Below are 21,862 nucleotides of genomic sequence, written 5' to 3'. Positions count from 1 at the left end.
TAATCTTCTGTCAAAAATCAATCTAACTGGGGAGATGGAAATCATGTTCTTATCTCAAATGGTCGGATTTTTGTCTACAGAAAGGAAAGTTTAAACACAGAGTTTCTTACTGCAGTATTCGAGCTTCTGATTTTCGAAAAAAGATTTTAATTAGTTCATTAATTTAAGCACCCCATTCTCACAGCCCTGGTAGGATTTTTTCAGCCAATGGGGGTAAAAATAATGGTCTGAAAGTCGACGGAGATCGATTTTCCCGTATTCTTTATGGCTAGGAATTTGAATTCCATTGTTTTCAAGTCAGAAAATTCAGTGAAGATGAAAAAAATAGCACAACATTTTGCAGTGAGGATTTTGTTGATTTGATTATTTTCAGCTATTTTTCAGGTGGGAAGGGGTTCAACCAGGTCTATGAGAAGGGGGTGTATTTAATATCAACCAGTAGCACAGAATGTACCAATACCAACCAACCAGTATGCTGCCCTCCAATTTGATGATTAGAACTTAAAAATGAAACAAAGGTAAACCAATCATAAAAATCTTACATCCCCAACTTTTCAAATACTGCTGCTCTTGGTTGAGATAAATTCTTGATGAATAATTCCAATTTGAAAGACGATGGTTTGGTTTCACTAAAATTAAAAAAGTAATACTCAAAATAAAAGTGAAATAAAAACCAGCTAAAACTTGTTAACTAAACAAAAAACCAACAAAGTTATTTGTTACAGTGATGCAGTCTACCTCTTATATGATATTCAAGGGGTAAAGAATCTTCTTCGATTTAGAGAAAGATTCGAATTACAGGGAGTATAGTATTTTAAACCATTTTGCTGCTGAAGAGATCGATGATTTAGATTCGAATTACAGAAATATTTGAATAGACTCAACTGCATCACATATTCATTTTTGAGTTTGTTACATATGTCTTTCAGACTTCTTTTACTTTCTCTCTAAGAGTACAGTCATGTTTACTTTTTTTGTTTTATTGTGATCAATATCTTTTGCAAATGATTTCTTTGAGAGTATTAAATAAAAAGATATGATAGCAATACACTTATCAACCCTTATAAAATAATCACTAGAACAGTGCTCACATCACTGGATAACGACCGCCTTAGATTTGATGAAGAATTCATCGGTTTAGACAATGATCCACTTCGACACTCTCGTTTGCGTGATTTAACTTGAACATATGCCTACGAGAAATGTTTTTTTCCTGATTTTGGCTGGAATTTTACGGATTTTCAGTATTTCCCTAAATTTATGTTTAAGATTTAAGCATCCCCTGAAGCATTTTTCAGCCTTATTAAGCTTTGAACCTAAGCATCTCGGAGCTTGTTTTCGGATTTTTGTATGCTTATGTAAACAATACGCTAACACATTATGACAGTTATGCTAAGTTGCTTGGTGAGTATATTTTGAGTTGTTTAATCACTTATGGTTTGAATCAGAAGCTGATAAATACTTAAAGTTTTTTTATTTACTTAACATTTATCTCCCTAGCGGGGCGCCACATCATGTTTTTCATCTATTTATGATTAACATCGTTATCTCCGAAAAAATGCTTTTTTTATCTCCGTAGTAAAACGCCACTCATTTCAGAAAACCAGCGATTCTACAAATATCTCAAATTTGTCTCAGCTGCTCAAACCTTTAACCGACAAAATTCTGCAAAATGTGCAGAATGGGCGAGTCAAATTTTAAAATATTCAAAAGGATAGCACAGTTGTGACAAATTTTGAATCCAACTTTTTTACCCGTATACAGCTCGGAAAATTAACCGCCTTCGGCGGTCGATAAGGAAAAAGGATCTGGTTTACAGGGTTAGGTATCCAGTATTAATGCTGTTAGATACTATGAACTAATTATATTATATACTCACCCTAACCGATCATTGATTTCTGGGTGAACTTTACAACCTTTTGGAATGACTCTAATCTCTGAGATTGCCACAGGTCGAGCAAATCCAATCAAATCCAGTTGAATTTCCTGAAACGAAGAGTCAAAATTACTTACACGCTTTTTTTATAAGAATTGTATTTTTTGGGGGAAAATCATTCTTAAATGTTCTTAAGGTATTCTTATGTTAGGATCCAAATTCAACATAAATTGAACAGGTAATACACACACCTGAAGTATAAAATGGCATTTATGTGAAAGTTCAATTGGGGATAATTGGTAAGTTAAAAATACTATAAAAACGGCATTTTTAGGTTGCTGAATTCCTTGTTGATGATATTCTTAACTATATTCTTAATTTTTTGGCCAGAAGAAGAAGAAGTATTCTAATGAATAACTTTAAACTTCTCTAAAAGAACTTTTTGTCTTTTGTTTTGACCCAGTAAAACCTTTTATTTGCTGCATGTAGAAAAACAGCTGATCTTTGATCATGCATCATGTTCCCCTGCAATTAATTTTGACATTACGCCACTTTTACAACAGCTGATTGGTTGCAATGACATTTGGGTAGAAATAAAAACAGACAAGCTAGATGCTGAATGGACCTACCTGATGATGAAAGTTAGATAGCAATGCGAGGAGAAAAATGAAAAAAAATCAGTCAGAAAATATAGCGTTTAGCGAAAATGCATAACGCAATAAATTCATCATTGATTGTTGATGGGGGGAGAGGGAAGGGTTGTAGGGAAAAAATAAATAGAAAGTTCTGGTCGCAAAAATCAGTTTTATTGACAATTGAATCATGCTTGATGGTGAGCATTGTTATCAATAATGTTTTTGTGTAAAAAACATAGAAATGAATATAAGGAAAAAATCCAATGAAAATCTGCAAACACGGCGATTTCCGGCATTTTCAACCGGAAAAAATTTTTTCTCAAAAATCGAACTCGGCCATGTTTTGGGCAATGTTAATACGCATCTTTGAGCAAAGAATCAGAAAAAACCAATGATAAAATCTTGAGAAAATGCCGAAAAAACAGTTTTTCCGGCATATTTCCGGCATTTTCGGCCGAAAAAAAAATGTTTTTTGAAAATCGGGCTTCGTCACATTTTAGGTATTGTCATTTTGCATCATTGTGCAAAAAATCAGAAAAAATTATGAGTCAACATTGAGTAAAGCTATATTTTCTTATTTGGTTAAAGGGAATTTCCCCAAAATACGAAAATCCGTTTTTGAAGGCGAATAAGAATTTTCCAGGAAAAACCACTTCAGCCATTCTTTAGAGAATCTAGTCCTCCATCTTTGTACAAAAAATCAGAAAAACCTAATGACAGGATTTTGCACAAAGTCCAAAAAACCCTATTTTTAGGCAGTTTTTGGCCCAAATTTGCCTAAATATTTTTTTTTTCGAAAATCGGGCTCCGTCACATTTTGGGTATTGCCATTTTGCATCATTGTGCCAAAAATCATAAAAAATTAATGAGCCAATCCTGAGAAAAGCTGGTAACAGACGGACGAACGGACGGACGGACATCGGTTAATTTATAGGACCTCTACCCCACCGGGGTAGGTCCAAAAAGATTCACATGATTTATGAAAACATTGCAACGGTGCATATATCATGAATCACAACCATTAGAAAAACACAAATGAATGTGTATGGATGAGCAAAAAGTTCTAAATAAAAGAATACATACATCGTGACTTTCATGAACGAAGGTATCGCAGAACAACAAGCAAGGTTTATCATCCATTATTTCAATTTTTGTTTTGTTTTTCTTTACTCAATTTTTTGAATCATTTTTATACCTAGATAAAATAAATGAATTTTATTATTTAATAAAAGCAAGATTGACAGTATCATATTATATGCTGAGTTTGACAAAGTAGTTCAGTGTTAAAATCATCAAAACAAAATAGGATGCGTCTTGTAAGTTGGTTGTTCTATTTGACAATAGACATCTTATTTCTAAAACTCCAGACATTATAGACCCTTAATTTAGATTTTGACATTAAAAATGTTGAATAAGAACCGAAAATAGACAGGCTATATTTTTTAATGGATCGAGTTCAGTTAACATTTTCTATAGGTTTTGCAAGATCAGCAAATAGCCTCATTATCATTGACTTAATGAGAAAAGGCATGTATATCTAAAGAGGTGGAGGATATACCTTTATTGATAAAGAAAATTGTTTTCAAACCATAACTTGAATGCATAGAAATAGGGATTTTTCAAGTTCTTAACTAGGGTGGATGCAAGTGGGCTGTTTGAAGTTTGAAGCCTAAAAAAATTCTGATAAAGTTTAAATGAGTTTGCTAAATTGCGTGGGTTGCGTGGGTGCGTAGGTCAATATTTTTGCGTGGGTCATTTTTTTTGCGTGCGTCATTTTTTTGCGTCGGTGTGTGGGTCAAAATATTATTTGCGTGGGTCAAAAATTATTATTTTTTGCGTGGGTCACTATTATATACCCATGCAAAAATATTGACCCACGCACCCACGCAACCCACGCAATTTAGCAGACTCAGTTTAAATAAAGGCTTGACTTTGTATGTTTAGTTTCAAATAAATATTATCTAAACCTTAACTTAAATTGGTAAAAACGAAAAAGAAAATCAACAAAATAAAAAGTTCACATCCAGTTCAAACATTGCACATTGTGTCTTATTTACAATTTAAAAAGGTTTTAAAAATTCATATCTGATTTATTTAATGAATTATCAATCAAATGCCAATCAAAATAAGTAAAAATAATGCTAAACCTAAAAACCTTTAATGCTTATCAACCCTTAAAGTGTGAGGAACAAGGTTTAGAGTTTAAAATACCATAGTCACTTCATTGCTGATTTTCTTACGATAAAATGACATTTTGAAAGTCATTCCTTCCTGGTAAACTATGAACTCTTAATAAATACTCCTTACGCTTTGAGGGTTGACACATAAGCATTATCTTTTAGCTTTATTATAAATATAGACTTTGAGTTACTGGTAATATTTTCTGGCACTTTGAGCCTCATGTTCTGTCCTGTATAGGCTCAGGTACTAAATCTTAGGTGCAAATTGATTTACTTTAGGTTTTATACCCGATTTTTGCTGATTAAACTCCTAAAATGCTTGAAATTCAAGCTCAGCTGTATTCTCAAGTTGTTCATAAAAAGTTTTTTCATCAAAAAAACAGTAGAGTGATAATACTTCGAAAAAATCAATGTGACTGCCATTTTGCATTTTATCTATTTACAAATTTACATTAAACATGAAACGTTAATTCTTTTATAGTGTCAATACATCAGGGGCACCACCCCCATTGCCGCTATTACCAGAATCTACTGCTTCGGTCTGTTCAATCATTTGTTCACGTAGTTTGTTTTCTTCCTCTTGTTGCTTTAACATTTCTTGACTCTCTTGTTGCATTTTCTCTAATTTCTCCAAAGTGACAGATTTCAATGGTAAAATTTTTGGTTTACAAAGCACAGGCATGACTGATTGTTCTGTGTAAAGTAATCCAGTCTTTGGTAACACTTCGAAAATCTGCTCCTCATTCTCTGCGGACATCTTTGAACACAAAGTTATCAGTTGTTTTTTTGAAAACTAAGCATTTTGAAAAGAGAATAAAGAATGAAACAATCATAAATAATTTGCTACTTTGAACTTATCTTTTGATTAGTAAATTTCTTTAAGTTTGCTGTTGAGGACTTCAATCTAGGCTTTAGAATTAGCTAAAGTTAGGCATAGGAACTCAATCTGACTAGACTCTTTTCACTCAAGTTAAACTGTTAACAAGAGACAGATAATACCTACACAGCTCATTCTCATAGCATTTATATACACAAGCATTTTTTGCTATATTATTTCTAATTTTTATGTGAGCTTAATGTTTTCCACATCTGCCAGCTAAATCACACCACTGCTTGAGGCTCAGAAAACCCAAGCTTCAAGTCTCAAATCATGATGTCATTAGAGGAAAAAATTTTTTTCAATGTATAATTATGTAAAGGTTGGGTTGGATGGATTGCTGGATGAAAAACTAATGTTGGATGAAAAACTAATGTTGGATGAAGCTAGAACTTAAGGTTTCTGGGACTTCTTTTTAAAAATCATTTTTGGCAATAATTTTTTCATATACATTCCTTCAAAACAAAATGGGGGCTGAGAGAAGAAGGAAGACAGGAAAAATTGCCCTTGCCCTTAATCTTGGCCTTCTAGAAACTGGAGAATCATTTCATTTGCTTCTTTTCCGGTTTAAAATCTCTGAGAATGTAATATACACTATTTAAAGGGGTGCTGTAAAGCGTTGGTGGATAAATTGATCCCAAAATTTCTTCAACAAATATCATCAGGGAAGGAATGGCAATGGCTGGAGAATTTACTAGAAATGTGGAACAATGAAACTATCCACATACCTTAGGGGCAATAGACCTTTTTGCTTTTCCATTTGCTATCTTGGGTTATATGTAATTATACAGGATTATACTCCAGTTAGTCACACTACTAGGAAATCAAGCTTTCAGAAAAAACAACATCAGTCATCTACAACAACATGGATGAGAGTTACCTGAATCAAGTTCAAGATCCCAAGACTATTAATTAAAACTTGAAAAGTTGAAATGAAACATAATAACCGATTGCTAAATGTGGGGCAGCCAGAATCAACCAACCAAATTTTGACATAATTCTCAAAACCGTGCTTCAATTTGTTACGCCTTCATTACACCCTACACCCACTGTAAAAACACATTCGAAGATTAGTTTTCTTGGATTTTCAGAACAAAGGAACAGGGTTTTGGTATAAGTCATTTAGAATGGCTTTGTTTACAATGATTCCAAGATTTTCAGATAGACCTCATGGATGATAGTGAAATGTCTGGAAATGACTTGAAAAGTGTGACTCCCCAAGCGATTTGAAGTACACAAAAGTCCGATCGACTAAAGCGGGTAAAAGACCGGTCTCATAGCGGGTGAAGTGAAATTTCAAGCGACCTAACATTTTAGAAGATCGGCCATGAAGCGGCCAATGGAATTTTTCCAAGAACAGCCTCAAGGCCTCTATTAGAGGCTTTTTCTTGATCGAGAGACCGGCCAAGCAGCCAGCGGTCTATTTAGCGGCCTTCTTTAGCAGCCTCTCTTTGAGCAGTTAAAAGGAAGCTATAAATGTTTGCCGGTGACTGATGAAAACAAAAATAAACAGAAAAGTATATTTTGCAGAACAATTTAACCACAAGAATGAAGGAAGCAATCTAGAATTCGGTTCATTCCTAAAATTATCTTATTCTGCTGATTGTTGCAAAAAAACATAAACAAAATCGGTAAGTACATATTGCAGATCGACCCATCTTTCAATTCAACCATGGAAAAGAAGAATTCGGCTTATTCCTGAAAATGTCACAAGCTTAAAGAAGGAAAGTTTTGAAGTAAGAAGTTTCTTTTTCAAACATGTGTGAAATGGAAGAAGACGTCCCTGCTGTCTGTACCTGACACCCTGGCTGAAAAAATCTTTCTTTGTTCCAAAAATATACTTGAAAATGTAAGTAAATTGAAAAACGAAATTCGAGAGCTCAAGGCTATACTGTACGTTTATTCAATGTTCGTTTATTAATCCTTAGTTTAATTTAAAGTGGCTGTAAAATGAAAGCTATCATCACCATCTATCCTGACTTGACAGTAAGAACAATGGAGAACCAAATTTGGCAATGCATAATTATTACGAACGGGCAAGAAAATTTGTGTGACGCAAAAATTGCGCGATAAACGAAGCGCTAGAAAAATACCCACTGAAAATTGAAACTAGAAATTTATTGAATGCTTCACTAATCAACCATCAAACTTTTTGTTTTTGGTACTTATTATAAATTCCTAGTTTTTAAATACTATTTTTTGAAAGTCAAAGTTGAAAGTCAAAGGACAATTAAAGTGAATTTAAAATAATTGGGTGGATATTGGGCCAACGGGCGTTTTGCACGTTCTGAGTTCGGAAAATAGACGAGACTAAAAGACGGGGGGTTTTAGTATGTAAATATTAATTCATCATTTTGTTATTGTTATTTTTCACGAATACAAAGTGAATTTTTTTTTTTTTGAATTAAGGAAATTTAATGTAATATATTATATTTGATTGTCAATGCCAAAAGATATTTCTTTACTTTAAGAATAACCTGCTGTGTCCCTTTCACACTTACACCCGGATTGTTTTAGTAGGCACTTCAGTCACGTGGCTAGAAACCGCATACAGTATATCTTGAATCTGACTGACCTAAAGAGTAATTACATAAATTATTGTGGAAGTGAACGCTTGAAACGAATGTTTGGGAAATCAAAAAGACAACTTTTGTAAGGATGTTGAGTTTTGTGTATATCTCACTTTGTGATCAGTTGGGTGTTTAATATATATAAAAACGGCAATTATTGCTCTTTTCGGCAATTATTACCGAAAACGGCAATTTTTTCAATGATGAAATGCTGAATCAGCAAAATGTGTTGTCCTTACAAGGGCGAAGATGTCAGAGGTGTTTGAAAATTGTAAAATTGCATCGAGAAAAAGGTTTTTCAGATTTTTTAAAGTAATTTTTTCAATTTTTTGTTGCTCAATAAAAGATTCTGATTCTTAAAAGATCCTGATTGATGCCGGAACACAGCCAGAAAAGAGATAACAAAACCCCAACAAAAACTAGTTGAAAACAAAACTAAACGAGGCACAATAGGCCTACTTATCGCGAGGGTGTCAAATAATATACCACGTGTTCAATAATAAAATCAACTTTTCTAGTTCCAAAAACAGCAATAATTGCCGAAAACAGCAATTTTCATTTATTTACTTTTTTTATTTTTCTGCTGATTCAGCATTTCATTGGTGAAAAAATTGCCGTTTTTATCTTAAACACCCAACTGGTGATGCACTGATAATGTGCATTGTTTTTCATATTGGAATGTAAGTACACAATAATATTTTTATTTATCTGTGTTCTATGGCAGTTAGTCACACTAGGAAATCTAGCTTTCAGAAAAAACAACATCAGTCATCTACAGAATGTATTTGCAATAACAAGGATAAGAGTTACCTGAATCAAGTTCGCAAGACAATTAATTAAAACTTGAAAGTTTGAAACAAAATATAACGTGCAGCAGCCAAAATCAACCAACCAAAATTTTTCATTCAATTCCCGAGACAGCGCTTCGATTCTTAAGGCCTTGTTTGTACGCTAAAGTAAAAATAATGCCGCACATGTAAATGGGTCATTGTTTGAGGTCCGGCAAAATTTCCGGGAAATAGCCTATCCGGCGGGGAGTTTCTAAACGTCGACCAGAAATGATGACCACGACCGGCGACCACGACCAACGACCAGATAAATTTGGGTTATAGAGTTTTTTTTCTTTCTCCAACGTAGAGTGTCTCTAATCATTTGAATATATTTAATATTGAAGAGTAAGCTCACCCCTGTCTCATCTAATTAAAGCCACGTGCCAAATACGTAAAACAACTATTTCAACGCTCTTGGAGTTTGATTATGGTGTCAATTTCTATCCTTTTGTATTATCAGCATCACCATAATTAGTGGCACAAAATTGTTTGAAAGTGGTTTGAGAAGCTTTGTATTTCATCATCAGATTGTTATTTCTGTCGAAATTAATCATTTTGTCAGCATAAAGACAATAGAATAATTGATTAGATTCATAACTCTAAAACTGGCTTTCCCAATTTTTTCCTACTGACAAGTTCTATCTATTCATACTAAAGGCATCTCATTCAGCATAATTAAAATATTTGGTTTAACAAAGCTTACAAACATCATACCTAATGACCCTGTCAATATTTTAGTCAAATAGTGTCACTTTGTCAAGAAAATGACTGGTTACTTCAAAGGTCACTTTTTAGTATTCTGAGGACTTGATTTTAAACATTCTCTACGGTGGAGAGAGCAGATAAACTCGATAACCCAAATTTATCTGGTCGCCGGTCGTGGTTGCTGGTCGTGGTTGCTGGTCGTGGTCGCCATTTCTGGTCGATGTTTAGAAACTCCCTATCCAGCGCTGCGCGGATCTAGGTGGGTTCCGCCTCCCCCGTAGATCTTTTTCTTGGGAAGTTGATCTTTAAATTAGTTTTCGCGGTTGGCCTGGCTCAAATTTTTTCATCTACAGTATGGCTCAAATTTTAGGCAATTTCTCAAAGTTTTTGAAAATGTTAATTTCATTAAAAAGCGCCGGGTTATTTTTTCATTTAACCCTTTAGAAGTTTCGAGGTGCATTTTTTTGCTTGAGGGTCAAGTAAACGATAATAGCGCTTTCGCAGCATTAATCTTTGATACGCATTTTGGCGGGACGCTAGTGTGACTAACTATATGGTAACACTCTCATGAAAAATCCCATATGTGAAATCACCTCTTGATAGCAGTGGAAAGCTATCCTAAACAAAAACAGCTTTTTTTCTCGCTTCTCTTTTTTCACTCGCTGTCTACTATCTTGAATTTTGTTTGTTCTGTTGAATAGACCTTTTCGCCTTTCCGTCCGCCATCTTGAATTGTATGCAAAAATACAGGAACGAAATTCCGTGGTTGGATTTAGTTGGAATGTATGCAAAACATATGCAAGTTTACACAAAGATTAAAAAGACAACAAAGCATCTTATAAATAAATATTATAATCATTAGAACAATAAAAGATGGAATTTCTTAATCCAAAAGGAAATATTTACAGAACAACAAAAGCCTTTTAGGAATTTGTTCTTAAAGACATTGCATATTCTGTTTTCATGCCATAAAAAAATTCCACGAAGACGGAGTACACACATCAAACTTTCAAAACACGCAAACTGAAAGCAGTAATTATGACGTCACACTTTCTCAATGTTTTAATTTGATCATTTGGCGGCTCTATTCCCAGGAGAATAATTTGCCGTCAGCCGAATAAGGATTGTTTTTTACCTTCGCGGGTGATTTTTCAGTTTGAGTTTCTGTCTAATGTTATGGTCTTTTGAAGTGCTTGTTCTAAGAGATGAGTGAATATAATTGTTTTTAGTTTTCAAGAGAAGCAAATTTAATCTTTCTTCTACAAGATTACACTTTAATATATAATGCCAATAGACCTTTTTTCAAAGAGGTCACCCTGTTGAATAATTATGTAGTCCAGCAGAAAAACAATGATAAAATCATGCATAATTATTACAATATGCATGATACAGTAATTATGCATGGCTATATCATTGTTTTAATGGCTGGACTACATAATTATTCAACAGGACATCCTCTTTGAAAAAAGGTCTATTATGCATGTAAGTTTTTAATTCATACTTTCTTTTTGCATATGTTTTGCATACTTTCTAAGGGAATTTCACCACGGCAATTCGGCCACCATAATTTTTGCATACAATTCAATTATGGTGGATGGAAAGGCGAAAAGGTCTATGCAGAAAATGTGCCTCCCGTATTTCCATTTTTTGCTTGTTGCAAACATCCGTTGAGTTGTTACACCGTCAACTGCTCTGACTTGGGACTATCTAACAAAAAACATGGGACAGCAATTCAGCCACCATTTCACCGAACCTCCACAAAGTCATTTGATTTGAGTTAAGGAACGGCGTAGTAAAAAATACACGATTTCTCTGTCGATTTTACAGTAAGTGAAAATACAGACTAGATATGCAACAGTCCCATGTTTCGACCAATCGTCCCAAGTTAGACTTAGAGCAGTGTTGACAGTATCTAGTTGTGATAGCTGTGACTGGTTCGACATAAAACTGTCAGATTGAAGATGAAATGAATGGCTGAAAAGTGAAAAGGTCTATAGATAAAATCACATACTATTTTACAAACAAAGCGAATCATATCCATTCTGGATTTTAGATAGTTATGTTTTTATACCTGCTTTTGCTTTCGATGGTTTCCATCATTCTCTCCCTCTCATGCCAAGACGAACAAATCCTGCATCTTTATCAAAAATGAAGAACTTAGAATGTAGTGATATACGCACGTAAAAGCTAAATCACATTTGCGATTTGTAGGATAGACAAATCTTAAACTCCGGTTTATGGGAAAGGAGCCGTGAAAAGATTTCCAAATAACGGATGGTAAAAGTTGTGCTCCTGAAATGTCCATTAGACTAGACTAGCAACTTATTTTCATGCTATCTAAGAAGCTTACTCTCAGGAAAATTTCAGAGTGAAAAAAGTGGCGCCAGACAGCCAGGCAGTGCCAGATAAGCCAATGGAAGAAACCTTCATAGTTTTTTTAAAGTAAGTCTTACATTTTCATTTATTAACATTTTATTGATAGTGCAGGAGTGCAGGTCTGATAGATTTTCTTTCTATCAGGCCCCCATGCAATGCACTTTTGTTTTCTCTTTCTGGCTGTGTGTGTTTCAACAAGTTTTCAACGGTGAAGGCTTCTTCATAAAGACGAAAGACATGTATCTATTTTTCGGATCCGGTATGCGGGAATAGTGTCAGGACCTGCAGTCGACCTGGTAGGGTTGAGAGTGGGTGTGGTTTGGGTGTGGTTACGTATCAGATTGGCTAGGAATTGGGTTATTATCAGTTAGGGTTAGGCTATGGTTGGAGCTCGAAACAATACGACCCTGCCTATGCTCCGGACAGTCCGGGGTTTTTTTGATGCGTGCCCGGGGTCCGTATTATTTGTTTTTGAGAGACTACCCCGGACGCCCCAGACAGCCCACGCGGTCGCTTTTTATAGAATCGCTGACCGCACGGGCTTTTTTCTAATTCATTGAAATATTCTTCCGTGGACAAACGCCGTCTTCCAAAAGATCTTGTAATGTCCTGATTTTGGCGTTTCGTGTGTGAGGCCTGTATTTGAACCTTAAATCTCAAGCGTGGTTTGTTCAGCAATCAAATTCTAAAATCTAACCGAAAGCTGAAAAATGGATCCTGATCAGACAGAGGAGAAAGGTAAGTAAAGTTAGTTTTTTTATTTTTAATTAATTTATTAACCTTGCCTAGTTTATAAAAAAAATCTCTCACGTCCGGGGTAAATTTATGGTGCAAAAATAAAAAAAATCTCTCACGTCCGGGGTAAATTTATGGCGCAAAAATTGGAGCCCCGGACGTAGGTCCGGGGAAAAAGTTATTTTTTTCAGACCCCAGACATTTGCCCCGGACTGTCCGGGGCATAGGCAGGGTGTCAAGTACTCTTTTGTGATTTTCTCTAAATACAGTCTGGTCTGCAGTTTGTACAATATAAATAGCCGTCGGAAGCGCTATCCTGGCATGAATCCGTGGCGCAGTGGATAAGGCAATGGGTTTTCAAACATCTGAACTTTGCATTTAGTTGGTTCGAATCCCACCTGACCTGTGGCGATCTGTCGGTAAGTCATTCAGTAAGTTAGAAAACATAGAAAATAACTCACAAAGAACCAGAAAGTCAGAAAAACTACGAACAAGAGACTGGAAAGTACGAAATAAGTCCAGATCTGTCTTTCGTCTTTGTGAAGAAGCCACGACCGTTTTCAACATCATTGTATCGTTGCCAGGATCTTTTTATATATTATTTTAGAACTTTCCATGCTATCAGTAAAAGTCACTTTTAAGAATCCGAAAAACCTTTTCCTTGATGCATTTTTGTAATTTTTAAACATCTCTGCCATCTTTTCCCAGACCTAGAGCAGGGACACTACAGTAGCCTACTTTCAGTGTTGCGAGGTGAGTGATCAGACGTCTGATCCAAAATTTCTAAATCAACACTGAATACGTTTTTATGACCCATTGAGAGATTACTCTCCCAATTTTAATCCCTAATTTTGAATTTTGGTCCAAATTATGAAAATTTATTACACTATGATGAGGAAGTCAATTCTTTATATTTTGTGATTTTTTTACCCTTACAAGAGACTTATTTGCTGTTTTATGGTGTTTAAAGACAGTTAGTTAGTCACACTAGCATCCCGCCGAAATGAGTATCAAAGATTAATGCTGCGAAAGCATGTTTTAGACTTATATACTTATTATTGTGCAATACCTGTTTGGAAATCTTTCTAAAGACCTTTTCCTGATCACAATGTAATGTTTGATACCGTCAACTGCTCCAACTTGGGAGGAGTGTACGCAACATGGGACTTGTTGATATCTGGCCTGTATTTTCACTTACTGTTAAATCTCTTTGACAACAAATTTCTTTTGATAACTCCACCAAGTTTATCAATCATACTTTCTGTCATAACATGTCACGCCCAATGGGATTAACAAATAGTGAGTGTGTAACTTGCCGCGCGAGTGACGTCAAATGCTCCATCGTTTTGCCACTAATTTGGTCTTCTTCGTTCCGGACACTCGCGCGTGTTACGCTACAGATTTTTTTCATATTTCGATTTAAAAGCCTACTCGGTGCGAAAGAGAAATTGTGTATTTTTTAATACGCGGTTCATTAAACTCAAATCAAATGACTTTGGAGGTTTGGTGAAATGGTGGTGGAATGGCCATCCCATGTTGCATAAGATAGTCCCAAGTTGGAGCAGTTGACGGTAATTAAAAGTTCCAGAATACTGCACTGCCACTGATGCATAAATATAGTAAAAGTGTGCAAAGTTTTTTTGTTAATTGTATTTTTTTTTTCATGCTTGAGTCATTTAACATTGTTATTATTCAACATGACATTAAAATTAGGGAAAGGTCTATTTCTATTTGTTATGAAAGTCCTTTTGCTCACCTTATTCTTTTAGGACGTAAGATACCTGAAGATACTCCTTGTAAGACATATTTTAATTGAGTTGCTGTATCATCATGTACCTCCAAAGTTTATTAACGATCATCATATCATGCACTCTTATCAGTGCTCAAACTGATAATACAGAAGGTAAAGAAAAAATCTTGTTATATACTCTATGAGATCTCAAACGTTTTGGAAATATTTTCAGCTATCACTCGATGATTTTTTTTTCTATTGCTATTTGGTTGAGTTGCAGGAGGCTTTGAGGCGCATCAACCAATGTCAATGACCACTACACCACAGCTCTGAATAGCCTGGTTTTAGCTTATTATCTTATTTTGGGGGCTTTTTTTAGGTAAAATTTTGTACCACGCCCCTTTATTTGGGACATTACATGTTACGAGTACATGCTTTTTTATAAAAACCTGTATATACCAGGCTTGGTTCTTCTTATTCTTCATGCATGATTTTTATGTTTATATAAATTTTAAAATGCTCTTAAAAATAACTAAAGTGTGTCTCAAAATAATTTGCAGCTGAGACAAAAATGGCTGTAACTTTTGATAAAATTTGAATGAAGTTGCGATTTTGTGCTCGTTGAAAAGATATTTGTGAGTGGAATATTATCAAGCAAAAAAATTTGAAAAATAAAGAAAAATGAAATTGAAAAATGAAGAAGAAAAAAATCAACTTCTTGTAGAAATGTGGTATATATAATTACCATTTTCACAGGAGTGATTCTTCAATCTTTGACCATCATCACTGTGAAAAATTTTTTCAAAAATATTCATTCAATCAAAAGATATCAAACAAAGTTTGTTATTGGTTGATTGACAAAAGGCTGTTTATTTGTCGTTTTTTACTACTTTATAGAGTCAACCAGCAATAGTTTTTGTTTGATATCTTTTGATTGAATAAATAATTTTGAAAAATCTTTCTCCTTAGTAAAAGTACTTTAATACAGAAATTATACGTAAAATTTTGAAATTTTGAAACTTTTTCCCACAGTTGAAGTGACAGCAACTATTCCTATATTGGTGATTCAGTCATCCGAATTACAAGAAGACAAAAATGCATCATCAATCCCTATATCTGCTACAATCCAACCAACCACCCATGTTGTTCTGCCTGATTATACGACAATAACAGCAGTCACATCTGTAGCTGGAAATAGCAGTTCTGCAACTATGCAGATTTCTTCAAGTAGTCATTCAGTCTTCATCTCAACTGAGATAATCTCATCTGAATCCATTTATTCTACATCACATCCAGCATCAGAATCACTTTTTGTATCTTCATCAAGCCAATCGGATTCAATTCAAGTTTCCACATCTATTGACCCTTGGATTGCATCTTCCTCAAATGTGGTTCTCTCATCCTCTGCAACAGTTTATCCTACCACCTCTGCAGGTATGACATTTTAAAAGTTTCAAATAGTCATAAGAATTAAATAAAACGTTAAAACATACTCTCTAACGATATTTAGACCTTATTTACATATCTTTATTAAGTTGATAAAGATCTGTTAAGGTCGAAATATCATTGGTAAGAAATTAACAACTTTCTTAGTTTCAATAGTTGGCTTTTTATGTTTGATTCATACAGTCATGAGTATTCAATTACCGAAATGTATATCATCTTTTTGCTTGGGACCCCCTTTTTTCGTTATTCTTGTTTTGCTTTTATTACTAGCCCATTGTTATTGTCATTTAGGGAATTTTTAAACATTTTGCCTTTTTAAGTCAGGTCTAGATAATGGAAATTATCTTTTCAATAACTAATTTGGACTCATTCGGCAAGTTTTGCAGAAAGACCTGATATGTCCTACCGTTTGCCAAGATTCTTTCAACAAGACTTAATTCAGGATTTTTACTGCTCGCAAAATTGTTTAATCAAAAATTGTTGTCACTAAAATTACTGTATTTGAAATATCTGTGGTGCATAACTATCACAATTTGAAACTTTCTTTTTTTCAGTTCCAGACGTTGTTTATGAGTGTGGTGATGAATGCAAATCGTTGAAAAAGAAATTATACGCAGCTGCAGCGTTCGCTATTTTGTTTCTGGTTGTTATTTTGGTTCTTGGTGGGTTGTTGTACAGACAACATCAAATCAGTCGTGAATATAGAGATGATCCTTCCTTGTCAAGATTGATTTAATTTCTGTTCAAAAATTGTGGTGTTGTTGATTTCTAACTTTTTTTAAGACCCCTCTATAGTTTATTGTATGTCCAATAAAAAGTTGGCATAATGTATGTATATAGTATTTAGAGCCTGGAAGCTATGGTTTTTAGAATGGTGAAACACTGGAAAATCTATGCAACCAATTGTATGACAAAAATTGAATGGACAAATACTGATCGTTCTGCACAATAAAGAATTTCTGTTCGTATGAATTCTATCCTTATTTTTCTTGACACTGTTAATTCCTAAAACTGAAAATGGTAAAATTTAAAATAATTTTTGTATTTTGTATGCGACCAAATATTTTTCTTATCTCCATGTTAAAAAGATAAACTAAATCAATGTTTTTGAGAGAAAAAATGGCTATTATACTCCAAGTTACAATAAAGGTCGACAAGAATCCAAAGTTCTAAGAAATTTGGTTTGTTTTTTGGGCACAAAAATACTGACTTTGGAGATTATAACTTGATGATTCTGAGCTATCTAAATAACTTTGATCAGTCTTGAAAAAGGTGGGTGGGGCTTTGGAAAAATTTCTTATGGGAATATTAAGTTTCAGTTCTGTATTATTAATATTTAATAAAGTAAACTTTTTTGACTCACATTGTAAAGAATTTTTTAAACTATTTTTGTCAGCAGAATTTTCTTTTCTTTTTTTTTTAAGTTCAGTTGATATATTATGGACGCCTGGTGTCTCATTTAGCCTACATGGTGGGATAGCCCATGGCGAAATGTCTGATATTTTACACAATAGATTTCTTTTTCATAAAATTATTTTAGAGCTTGTTTTTGTAAATTTTGTTACAGTTTATGTTAAGGGATAACAGTGCTTTTGGAATATCATAAACGTTCAATGTTTCAAAAAAAGCTGTGTTATTCTAAAACACTACATAGTTTTGATTGGTTCCTTTGGTGATCTGAACTGTCCTAGTGCTTTTACACGTGTTTGTAAATTAGTTAGTAATATGACGTCATTTAACGTTAGATAAACGTTGAAACAAAGATGCGTACTGCATTTGTTGCTAAAGTCAATTCACTTTAATAGATCTTATCGGAGTTTTTGATTTTTCTAAAAAGCGATGCACTGTGGGATTGTTTCGGGGGTATTACAATGGAAATCTCTTAGGAATATCTTAGGAAACATCCCACAATGCATCGCTGTTTTAGAAAATTCAAAAACTCCGATAAGGTCTATTGTGTAATGTTTCAAAAAAAGCTGTGTTATTCTTAAACATTACATGATTTTGATTGGGTCCTTTGCAGATCTGCACTGTCCTACTGAGTTTACACGTGTTTGCCTTGTGTAATCAATTGTTTAGTAATCTGGAACATCTGATTAACAAAAAGAAATGAACATGTTAAGAAAATTATCAAGTTTAAAACTCAAAAAGTTAAAAACATCTGAAGGCTTTAAAAACTTTGTATGTTCTTATAAAAAACGTGCAGCTACATTATCATGCTAATCGCAATTTTATGTATTATATATCAAAACATTTGTAATTAAAATTTTCCAGTATATAATATCTTTACAATGCATTCTTGAAGAAAAAAACACGTTTTATAAAAACCAAAACACAATGTCGTCATTTCCTTCATTTGCATTTTATATTTTCACCCAAGTCTCCACAGAAAAGTCAATCTCTCGGTTTCAACTCTACCGGGGAGCTAAATTTTAAGGTTGAAAAACTTCGTTTTTGATATGCATTTTGTACTAGTTAAAAAGATAATCCAAGAGTGGAAAATGTTTTTAGAACCAATTTTAACGAATTTTAATGAATTTTTTTTGAAAATTGGCTACGTAAGAGGTGTTCTAACTTAGGATCGATAAGCTTGTTAAACTTTAAAGTATGTTCAAGAGGAATTGACAGTCAATTTACTTTACTGTAGGCTGAAAATGACCAAAATATGCCCTCTTTGCATGGCTGTAACCAATACTTGAAACCATAGCGAAGTTCAAAGTTAAAGAAAAGTATATTTAAATTAAAGGTTTTTAGCCCAATAGAATTATTTCTCATTTTAAATTTTAATAATTCTTAAAATAATTTTACGTCGCTTGTAGCACTGAAGATGATTTTTTAATCGAAAAGCTTTTGCAAATAAAACTTTGTTGTTTTCCAATGAAGTAACGTTTTCTTTAGTTCCCTTCAGCATTATATCAAAAAGGTTTATAGTTCGAGAGCTGTCGGCCTTTTTATTAGGTCATAAGCCTCAGAATTTTAACCATCCTCAACGTGTTCGCCGTATCGAAAACTGTCAAAAAAGTTTTGTCAGATCGAACACTAGCGGTCTCTTTGATCTCCACGAGCCCAAAAAAGCGGTCAAAAAAGGGCTTAAATTTAGGTCATGAGCCTCATGGCTAAAATTTTACAGGTGATTAGTACAACCCTTAAGGACAATGAAAATTGAAAATCTAACCAAAAAATCCGGTTCCTTGACCTGGTCAGATGCCCCAAAAAGAGGTCAAAAAAGGGCCTAAATTTAGGTCATGAGCCTCATGGCTGAAATTTTACAGGTGATAAGTACAACCCTTAGGGACAATGAAAATCGAAAATCTAACCAAAAAATCCGGTTTCTTGACCTGGTCAGATGCCCATGAAGTTGAAAAATTTAAGAATTTTCGAGGGGTCGAAAATGTCCCTCCTCTTAGACGAAACTTTCTATAGCGTTTGATCTACTCAATATTTAGCGATGAAATTTGGACAGTGTGTCCAGAACATCCAATTACACTTTGTGGGAAATTTTTGTCATTATTTGATGACGTCATTGTGTCGTAATGACGTCATCAGTTACTCAAAATGGCAAAAATTTTAAATTTTTCTTACTTTTTACTCATTTTCATTCAATTTTTTTTATATATCTGATGCTCCCTTTTTCATTATCCAGTGTGTCCATAACATCCAATTACACTTTGGGGAAAATTAATGTCATTTTCGATGACGTCATTGTGTCGTAATGACGTCATCGGCTGCTCATCAGTTGCTCAAAATGGCCAAAAGGGGAGTTATTTTAAGTTCATCTTACTTTTTACTCATTTTTTCATAACAAAAACCACTTTTTCGTTTTCAAGTGTGTCCATAACATTCAATTAAACTTTGTGGGAAATTAATGTCATTATTTGATGACGTCATTCTGTCGTAATGTCATCATCAGTTGCTCAAAATGGCCAAAAGGGGAGTCATTTAAAGTTCATCTTACTTTTTACTCATTTTTTCATAACAGATACCACTTTTTCGTTTTCAAGTGTGTCCATAACATTCAATTAAACTTTGTGGGAAATTAATGTTATTATTTGATGACGTCATTGTGTCGTAATGTCATCATCAGTTGCTCAAAATGGCCAAAAGGGGAGTCATTTAAAGTTCATCTTACTTTTTACTCATTTTTTCATAACAGATACCACTTTTTCGTTTTCAAGTGTGTCCATAACATTCAATTAAACTTTGTGGGAAATTTATGTCATTATTTGATTAAGTCATTGTGTCGTAATGACGTCATCAGTTGCTCAAAATGGCCAAAATTTTAAGTTTTTCTATATATCAGATGCTCCCCTTTTCATTCTCCAGTGTGTCCATAACATCCAATTACACTTTGGGAAAAATTGATGTCATTTTTTATGACGTCATTGTGTTAATATGACGTCATCAGTTGCTCATCAGTCGCTCATCAGTTGCTGCAAATGGCCAAAAGGGGACTCATTTTTAAGTTTTTCTTACTTTTACCTATTTTATTTGGAAGATACCCCTTTTTCATTCTCCTGTTATCTCTTTGGGCTTATAAAAATAGCCTGTTTGAAAGGCGAAGTGGTGCTCTGGGTTTCCTCTTACACGCCAGATGAGTTTTGAATCAGTGATTCATTATCTTGTTTTCTCTTACATGTTTCTTTTCTTTGATATTGAAATCTTCCCTTATACAGAACCTCTACTTAAGTGAATAAATTTTTGCAGAATTTAATTTCGCGGTTTTTTTGACAAATCCACATTATTAAATTCCGCCGAACACTAGTATCCTCAAGATTAAAAAATCACCTCTAAAATTGGTCTTTTAAGGAGAAAATAGGCCATATTGTAAACAAAAATTATCTTAACCGTGAAATTAAATTACGCGAAAATTCCGAATTTTGAGCTGTGAACCGCGAAATTAAATTCCGTGAAAATTCCTTTCCATTAAAATTTCTCCACTTAAGGTAAATAATGGGAGCATCTTTCAATTTATAAAGATTCCTCATTACGAGTCGTTTTGAGTAACTAATGGAGTGACTCTAAATTTACGGATCCAACAACATTTTACCCAATGCCTAACTAGAGTATATAGCTTTTTAATATAGACGTACGCCAATCTATGAGTTGATATCATTGCGCTGATTATGCCGTAAATGACGCCCGAATTTGTGAAAATTGCAAATAAGGCTGAAAGAAAATCATCAAATCGAGGATTTATAGTAAAATTACATTGAAACTGCTGTTTTAGTTAAGTTATATGGATTTGGAGAGACAAATTGGACAAATTTGGCCAGTACGCAGGGTTCCAGAGGAACTAATTATTAAGACACTTAAAAATTGACGATCAAACAAAGTTTTGCCAGTTTTTTGACTTTTGAATATAACCTAATTCGAAAGTCAATGTAAAAATTCGTCTCCAAAACCATCCCTAACGGATTTAGCTGAGAATAATAGAATTTCTATCCTTATCGGGCTTTCGATAGAGAACTTTTTATTCCCCCTTTTTGAAAATGTTCCACTGGGACTGTTAGACAGGGCTGTTAAACTCCCACAATACACCTTTTATATCTTAATGTAACTAGAAGAACTTGCCGTGAATATCACAATGTATGAATTTTACACTGTGATGACAGATCACCATTATATCGCCATTAGATCGCCTTAAGATCTACGCTGTAGTTTGTCGGGTCACGCGCTTTAGGTTTGAAATTTGTAGCTTCATTTTCCCACCTAAGAGATTTAATAGCCATACAGATTTCTTACTTGCCCTTCGGGCCTCGAATTGAAGTAAATTAAAGTAATCTTAATTTAGAGCACTTATTAACGACAGACGTTGGTACAATCGTGAGCGATATCAGAATCACAAAAAAGTGAGCTAAGGGAATGGCTTCGAGTCTGATATTTCAATTTTTGAAGTCTAA

The 21,862-nt window shown here is 34.0% G+C and overlaps 2 protein-coding genes across 2 annotated transcripts in view; one reads left to right on the top strand and one right to left on the bottom strand.

Annotated features, from left to right (window-relative positions):
• The window catches only part of LOC136801156 (protein virilizer homolog), a 36,547-nt gene extending 32,834 nt beyond the window's left edge, over positions 1–3,713 (bottom strand). Inside the window, exons 1-3 of the mRNA XM_067057783.1 lie at positions 3,595–3,713; positions 1,880–1,986; positions 543–629 (exon numbers count right to left, since the gene is read on the bottom strand). Coding sequence (XP_066913884.1) covers positions 543–629; positions 1,880–1,986; positions 3,595–3,651 — 251 coding nt within the window. The 5' untranslated portion in view covers positions 3,652–3,713. The remainder of the gene's footprint in view (positions 1–542; positions 630–1,879; positions 1,987–3,594) is intronic.
• An 8,296-nt stretch (positions 3,714–12,009) lies between these two features.
• On the top strand, positions 12,010–17,726 carry LOC136801152 (uncharacterized). The gene is made up of 4 exons (XM_067057776.1): positions 12,010–12,115; positions 14,554–14,687; positions 15,549–15,950; positions 16,517–17,726. The coding sequence occupies exons 2-4, from the start codon at positions 14,615–14,617 to the stop codon at positions 16,696–16,698; spliced, it is 657 nt and encodes a 218-aa protein (XP_066913877.1). The 5' UTR covers positions 12,010–12,115; positions 14,554–14,614; the 3' UTR covers positions 16,699–17,726.
• The last annotated feature ends 4,136 nt before the right edge of the window (positions 17,727–21,862 follow it).

Source organism: Clytia hemisphaerica, unplaced genomic scaffold, assembly GCF_902728285.1.
Source record: "Clytia hemisphaerica strain Z4C2 unplaced genomic scaffold, Clytia hemisphaerica genome assembly, whole genome shotgun sequence".
In the NCBI taxonomy this organism is placed as follows: Eukaryota; Metazoa; Cnidaria; class Hydrozoa; order Leptothecata; family Clytiidae; genus Clytia; species Clytia hemisphaerica.
The sequence above is the reverse complement of the archived record's forward strand: the minus strand, read 5'-3'. Positions and strand labels throughout refer to the sequence as shown.